General features: G+C 45.6%; 1 protein-coding gene across 1 annotated transcript; it reads right to left on the bottom strand.

Moving 5' to 3' along the window:
• Positions 1 to 444: 444 nt before the first annotated feature.
• Positions 445 to 7,505, bottom strand: LOC119450049 (transcription factor MafA-like). Its single transcript, XM_037713406.2, has 2 exons — positions 7,198 to 7,505; positions 445 to 954 (listed from the first exon to the last, which is right to left on the bottom strand). The coding sequence occupies exons 1-2, from the start codon at positions 7,503 to 7,505 to the stop codon at positions 861 to 863; spliced, it is 402 nt and encodes a 133-aa protein (XP_037569334.1). The 3' UTR covers positions 445 to 860.
• Between the last annotated feature and the right edge of the window lie 243 nt (positions 7,506 to 7,748).

The raw sequence follows: 7,748 nt of genomic DNA, 5'->3' as shown, positions 1-7,748 counted from the left end.
AGATTGTCTTAAAGTTTCAGATATAAACATATACCGCAATCGCGATAGCAAGAAAAATAATATTTTCTTGTTAATTCTGAGCTTGGTGACTCTAATTTGTCTCAAAAATTGGGTCTGCCAAAGCGCATGAACAACCTGTGCAAGCAGGTTCTGCGTAGCTAGCGTAGCGTTATTATTAAAGTTACGGTTAGTTTAACTTTGAAGACACGTATATTTATAACCATTTATCACGCTGAACATGCGAACCGAAAGTATCACTTCAGGTTTGTATCAATCGAAATATAACTGTTGGACTATTAAGTCCCCTTTCGTTATTCTTTCGGCGGTAGTATTTAACAGAACGGGTAATATGTGCCATGTGTCAATGGTTTTATTGCGAAGTTGAATGATGTTCTAATGAACTCTTTATTAAAAAGTAAATAAATGCTCCGGACCGGTGGCGAAAATATATTTATTGAACTTGCACAGTTGTGCGTGCATGACGCGATACAGGTGTAAACTAGAAATGAATGGCACAGACAAATTTATCGCGTTTCCGGATTTCATCGATCGCAAATAGATCGTAAGGATAGCGTCGAGTTGTTCAGCAGTGTATCGCATGACAACTGTCAACTTTCCTGAGGATCCAGTTGGATCCAGTCTGAGCCATCACAAAGCTGCTCCTATAAACAGCTGGCTGAAATTATGCTATCAAGAGACATGCCGTAAAACAATAATTATCACATTATGTAACCTGCTTGCCCCGGTTGGGATGTGCATTCACATACACTATTCACACGTAGGTCTACACTCCGGAGTCCCTGATGTTCTGGTCTGACATTCTGAGCTGGTGCTCTCCGCTGAGGTCATAGTTCATGGCTTCACCACCAACCGCCGTATCCACCGTAGCCGCTGTGGTATCCGAAGCCGTGGTAGCCGAGGTCATGGTGATATCCCGTGTGCAGATGGTGAACGCTGCGTATTTCAACAACAGCGTTCCATATTGACACAGTCACTTATACTTTGCATAAGGGCATGGCTTTCGCGACCTGCGGTTGCTATTACATGTATTGAGAAACAGACGCTTAAAGCCGATTGGTTTGTTTGTTTATTTGCTTGTTTGTTTGTTTGTTTGTTTGTTTGTTTGTTTGTTTGTTTGTTTAGAAAAGTATAACTTCCTCCGGCAGGATGGTAAACACGAGTGATTAGGACTATACCATAGACCTATCTCCTTTCCAGATTTTGCGATGGCGACAACAGACAGCCTCTATGGGATTATTGTCATCTGAGGATATAGCTTCTGTAAGTGTAAGCGGTATTTATTTATTTATTTATTTATTTATTTATTTATTTATTATTTATTTATTTATTATTTATTTATTTATTTATTTATTTATTTATTTATTTATTTATTTATTTATTATTTATTTATTTATTTATTTATTTATTCCTACATGAGTTTAGCAGGATGGCCACATAGGTGAACAAAATTTGTTGCAATAATAAAAGGAAAATGCTAGTAAAAATGCTATTAACGAAAAAAGAAATAGAAACATGCAATACAGACTCAAATTAGAAAATACACTTAGTAGTAGAATCAAGGCCATGATTTTGTAGCGACGCCTTCCGGTCGATTCTATGTGAATCCTATCCCCACTGTTCACGGCCGGCTGATCACGTTGGTAACCCGGGTAGACCATCGCTCTGACCCCTCACGAAGCGCGAAAAGTGTGAAAAGGAATAGCATAAGAAAGTGCATCGTTACAAAATCGCGGCCCAGCTCTCACGATACAACATGCACAGGACAGTGCAATATAAGCAGTTCAAAACTGACGATCGTTGTCGAGAGGAGTAATAAAAAGGCTATACTCGCTACGCAAAAGTTGCTTGCATAAGTGGTTGGTGCGCTTTGGCGGAGGCAATTTTCGTGAGAGTCTGTGAGTGCATAATTAGCAAAAACTTCTGAACTAACTTTTTTTTAAAATATCATGATGTAGTATCTGTGTACTTAGGAACTTGAAGACGATCGTAAATTCGAATACAACTCAATTTTATTTGAAACTCCTAAAGCGTATGTGTTCCAGATATTCGTTGTCAGATTTCATGCTCAATATGATAATTTCGTATTTAAGGGCGGGAGTCCCGACACAAAGATGAACTGCGCGAGTGGCGTAGCTCAGGGCCGAGTTGATGATAGCTGCGTTTCTGCTCTCGGCTGGCAAAAACACAGGCTTCCTCCTTGCCCCCGCAATCGGCTGGGTCACGGGCGTAGGCGGGGAGGAGGGGGGGGGGGGTCGTGTTTGTATCGACACTCCCGCTTCTGAATGCGAAATTAGCGTACTTAGTGCTTAATTTAATGATTAGCATCTCGGAACACAAACGCGTTAAATGTGCGAAAAAAATTGTAGGACGCTTAAGCTTCGCATTTAAGAGTGGAACGCGATTGCCTTATCGGGCCCCGTTCGCATCCCATTTTTCCGTATGAGTAGGCTTCACTGCAACACAGAACGTGGGAATGGCAGCTTACAAAGACCAAGCTTACACCGATCCTCTTAAAGTCGGCTTCACCTTTAAACAGAAATGTATTGCTGGGAAGACCTTTTTCCAGGGGCAATACAAGTCGTCTTGTATTAAAATGTGAAGGCCTTAGGACCTTTTTTTAATTATTTTATTAATTGTTTGCTATTGCCCCGACGCGCGCGCGTGTCCCAATTTGACCTGCCGAGGATGCGAGCGCTAACTGGATAGGATCTTCGCAAGTAACCTACCCGAGCGCGCCGCTGTTGGTATGGTATAAATGCTGGAAAAGGGGTTTGTGTGTGAGTTTCCTCGTAACAGAGTTATGTTTTCTCGTACATTCAAATTACAATCCGACGCCACCATGTCTGTAGGTTGCGGTTAAGTCGTACTTTACCATTTTTCTGAGGGATTTTACTGTGAGAAATTCAATTTTTGTTCACTAACACCTTGCGCGACGTGGAGGGCCTGCGCGGTCGGCGTGGTAAGGGAGGATTTTCTCCGCCACTGACGCCGATGCTTACACCGACACCGACTGCGACGCCGGATTTTCTGCGACACGGGGCCCTTAACGCTGTCGCGTTAAAAACGAATTCGTCTTCGAATTGGGCAGCGCACGTCTCTGAGCTTGGCGCTGCTGAGCTTGGCCGCGTGCGTCCTGTATTCGAGGTAATCTGCGATGCATGGGTTCAAACATTAGCCGACCCGAGATAGCTGATGGCTTCGTGCGCGCTATGTTCTCGCGCGTCCTGCCACGGCTACTAAATTATTATCTAGAAGCCGGCATTGACATCCATGCCTTGACACCATCGGAGCTCATCTGTCTTGCGAAAACTATGATTTAAATCACCATGGTACAGTGAAACCACGTGTATTCACAGTGAAACAAATGTAATTACTCCCTTTAATCGATGTAACCCACTGTTATTTGTTTTTCATTTCTGAAAGTGTTCTTTGCCACCGGTCTGTCAATATGTAAAGGGGGCCAGGGACCACTCAAGCAGCCAATAAGCAGCTTTTACCTTGGCCCCCTCCATTTGCTTGTAAATTGGCCCAAATAAAATGAAATGAATGAAATGAGCATCACGAAGCGGAATTCGCTCGCCGCTGCTGCCGCTCGTCCTCATTCCAGCGTTCTGACAGCGAGTGTCCGCGTTCATTGAGTGTGATGTGTTCATGTTTGCTTGTGCGCGCGTGACACCATGCTTGTTAATTTAATTAGTAAGCGAATGTTTACAGCAGTCTATATAGCTGATAAAAGTACTAACCTTACTACGTATAGCTGTCTAATAATTTCCTATCGCAATCAATGCTTCGTCTTTCGGGCGGAACTTTGACTCTTTATTAAAATTACTGATAGTTTAATCTTGAGGGCCCTGTATATTTTTTCCACTGCATGGCTCTGCTTGTCTATAGAAGAGGTCCCCGTGCTAAAGTTTAAAGGCCCCAAGGCCCCTCCGCGCGCAACCGCTACTGTTGCAAAGCCTGTGTGCTCGAATCCGAGTGGCAATGCGGCACTCTGACAGCAAACTAATGAACAAAAAAAAAAAAAAGAATATGTTGCTGGGCGAGTTGGTGCAAGTCTATATTAGTGCGACGTAGAAACAAATACTTAGTTTAGGAGGGAGTAGGAAAGGGCAGAGTGAACAATAGTGGTTATGACAAGTGCGAAACTGAGAGCAGAAGTCTGCGATTTGATATTGATCTCGCGACTGGGGCAACAGATAGAGAGGAAAAAAAGAAAGAAATGCATAATTAGCAGTTACATGGCGCATATTGCAAAGAATCTCGAGCTCCTTAGTGACTTTAATGATTAAATCAGACATTCACTCAATTTTGGCAGGTGAAATCGTCCACTTAGCTTGGAGGAGGAGGATGGAAGAGAGAAAGGAAAGGTTGGGAGTTCAGCCAGACGTGCGTCCGACTTGCTATCCTATACGCAGGAAAAGGGGGTTAAGGGATGTGACTCCCTTCCCTTACTTGCCTAACTTTACTGCTCAGTAGGCTGGTAAGAAGAATTAACAATAAATATATCGGCGGGCCCTTCCCAGCCGATAATAACCGATTACTATCGGCTGGGAAGGGCCCGGTACCCGCCAGCTCATCCCGCGCTAACCAAGAAACAGGCGGTGGCCTGGCGCCTCCTGCAAACAAACATGTATCGAAACCCGGTGGCCTGCAGCAGATTCTATCCAGGGCAATACAACGATCAATGCAAATTATGTAAAGGTAGGGCGGATCTGCCACATATTCTATGAGCATGCTCGAAGGCGGCTCCTTTCGACGGCCGCAAAATTCAAAACCGGCAGCAGTGGGAGACCCTGCTGCTCAGCTCAGACAAACAAGACCAGGCGGAGGGAGGCTGCGTCCGCTCTCGTGAATTGCTGGCACCAATAAAAATTGAATCTGTCTCTCTCGCGCGCGCGCCAAACTGTGGTTTGCAGGTACTAGAGATGATTAAAAAATAAAAATTACTGAGGAACCGAAGTGATAAAGTTAGATAAAGTGATAAAGGGTAGGCATGAAGAGATTGTTACGCATGGAACATATGTTCCATAGCCTGACCAGAGTACAGGGGTTTGTATTGGTAGCCAGCCTCTTGATGTTGTGCAGGATTACGTTTATCTAAGTGAAGATTTAACAGGGAACCGACATTATGAGAATGAAATCTCCAGACGAATAAAAATGTATTTGAGCGCATATTGCAGACAATGCAGCGGCAATAACAGGCGAAACATGAATGGCCATTTACTGTTATCACTGAGGAGGGAAGGGGGAGATAGAGAGAGGGAAAAATGTGCTCGAAATACTAGGGACGAGTTTGTGCAGTCACTCGCTGTCGTTGTTATGTTTCGTTTGTTGTTTTCTTTCACTCTTGTGCGAGTGCCAGTTCGCGCTCAAGTGTTGTTTTTATTTTTGATTATTATTATTATTATTATTATTATTATTATTATTATTATTATTATTATTATTATTATTATTATTATTATTATTATTATTATTAATTATTATTATTTTATTATATCATTTTAAACGAAATTATTTTTTGCATTTAAGTGAAATAGAGTAACCGGAGGCGTACTATTTCCAAACTCTCCAGTTAAACCCAATTTATGCCTACCCTACCTACCTAGAGAGAGAGAGAGAGAGAAAGGGTTGGGGGGACAGGCATTTTAACCACAGCAGCGACTAGTTGGCTAACCTACGCTGGAAGAGGGGTAATTTGAAGAAAATTGTGCTATACGAGCTCAAATAGTGCATCTAAACAAGGACAAAGAAAGAAACACGAAGCACAGGTTCAGTTTCCCTGTTTGAGCTTACCTTGAAGGTGGGACAACTAGCCCCCACAAAAATGAAGTTGATAATCGGTGAATACTGCCAGTACTATGTATGTGGGAACGAAACCTGGAGAAGAATTAAGGACTGCGCAACGAGTGATGATACCGAAAATAATAGGCGTAGCCTTAACAGACAGGAAGACGGCAGTATGGATTAGAGATCAAGCTCGGGTAGTTGGTACTGTAAATGAGATTAAGAAGTGAAGTTAGACAGGTCGTGTAACGCATAGAGCAGATAAATGTTGGCGTATGAGAGTAACAGAATGGGTTCTCGAGAAGGGAGCAAAATGTTTATGAAAAAAATATTTCGCAGATGTATGCCAATCCGAGAAACTCATACATCAATGACAGCGAAGCTGTGTGAGAGCGTTCTATCCCCCATCGAATTTAAAACAGTGTTTCTTGGAGTGTTTCGGGGGCAAAGGTCTCGACGCCATCCTCGTACATCCTCGCACGTCCTCTGGGTGAGACGGTGGGGCCAGCGATGATTGGCTGAGACCCCTTCGACTAGCTGCAAGCAGAAAACCCGGCAGACACGCGTGGACGCCGAAGTCAACACCAATGAGTCGTTGACGGGACGCTGATCGCGCGGGACCACAAAGGCTAAAGTTCTTGGTGCCGTTGTCAGATGGGAAGATGACGTGGCACCCGAAAGTGTCGTGTCCCAAACCTGCCTACTCATCAAGCCGTCATCATTGCCCCGTGTAATCCCCCCCCCCCCCCAACCTACCCTGTGTCACTGGGTGAGGGGATTTATTTTGGAACAACGGTCTTTCCCGGATAAGGGATCTGTTGTTCGGCACCACAACCAAAGTCGTTGCGTTCGACACAGAAACAGCCATGCCGGACATTGGAGCAGCAAGCCCACGAGACCCCTGGATCGGCTGAACACAACGGGTGCCAAGGCGAACAGCCATGAAAACCAAGATAGCCGTCACTGCGGCGCCACAGCCATAGTCGTATGCGCTACGCTCAGCTCTAGCTCTTAGATCCATTATGGACGAGTGGATCGACTGTCACACACGGCCAAGTCGAGCAACCTTGCTTGGACCCTTCATACCCGGATAGATATGTGGTACCTCCTCCGTACTCCCTAAAGATGACAGCAGGCCAACCTCATACCTAAAAAAACATCTCGCCCAAGTGATGCCACTCCCGGGAGCGATAGAACCATACCTGCTTCCGCACTTTTGCAAGCACTTCGCGAAGGCTCGGCTATAGGGTTATAGCTTTCATAGCTTCCACAGCGCTGCTCAAGGTAGACGAAATAAACAAATTAGGTTGTTTTCACCACTCCACAGGGCCTTTCAACATGGCAGCCGTGGTAACGTCAGTGCGAGTGATCTACACACATGATACTAACTGCACTGGCACCGGCACCGGTACCGGCACGGGGTACGATACGTGATGCTCGTAGTGATGATGACCGTGGTGGTAGCCGTGGTGGTGCCCATGGTGGTGGCTGTAGAGACCATGCAAGCCGTGCAGCAGGCCCAGGCCACCCAGCAAGTGTCCACCGGCGCCAATGCCGTACGCACCGGCCAGCACAGCCATCTTGTGCAACTTGTTGCCCATGCACGCAGGGACTGCAACCAGCAGCGCGAGCAGCACCAGCAGCAGCGGCACGGCCACGCGGCGGCGGCGGCGGCTCGAGGAACGGCCAGCACTCATATCTTCAAGAAAAGTTGCGCAAGAGCGGCGGGTTAAACGGCAGCCACATATACACACGTTCTCGCGCGCTTCCCGGCGTCTGCGCGCCTATACGCGAAGCAAGGCGTTCTGGGCACCTCCCTCTGGGCCCGTATTACAAAAAAACTTCGCTCATGTAAGTGCTGCCTGTGATTACCCATCGCCGCGAAGATCGTCACGTAGTTGCGTCGGTCGCTATCATGAATAGCGGGCGCCCGAATACAG

Source organism: Dermacentor silvarum, chromosome 1 (assembly GCF_013339745.2).
Source record: "Dermacentor silvarum isolate Dsil-2018 chromosome 1, BIME_Dsil_1.4, whole genome shotgun sequence".
In the NCBI taxonomy this organism is placed as follows: domain Eukaryota; kingdom Metazoa; phylum Arthropoda; class Arachnida; order Ixodida; family Ixodidae; genus Dermacentor; species Dermacentor silvarum.
Note: the sequence above shows the minus strand (reverse complement) of the source record. Positions and strands in the feature narration are given on the sequence as shown.

Coding starts and splice junctions, on each gene's coding strand:
- LOC119450049 (XM_037713406.2), bottom strand. CDS start 7,505: ATGAGTGCTGGCCGTTCCTCGAGCCGCCGCCGCCGCCGCGTGGCCGTG. Junction 955..7,197: donor CCGGTGCCGGTGCCAGTGCA/GTTAGTATCATG, acceptor TGAAATACGCAG/CGTTCACCATCTGCACACGG.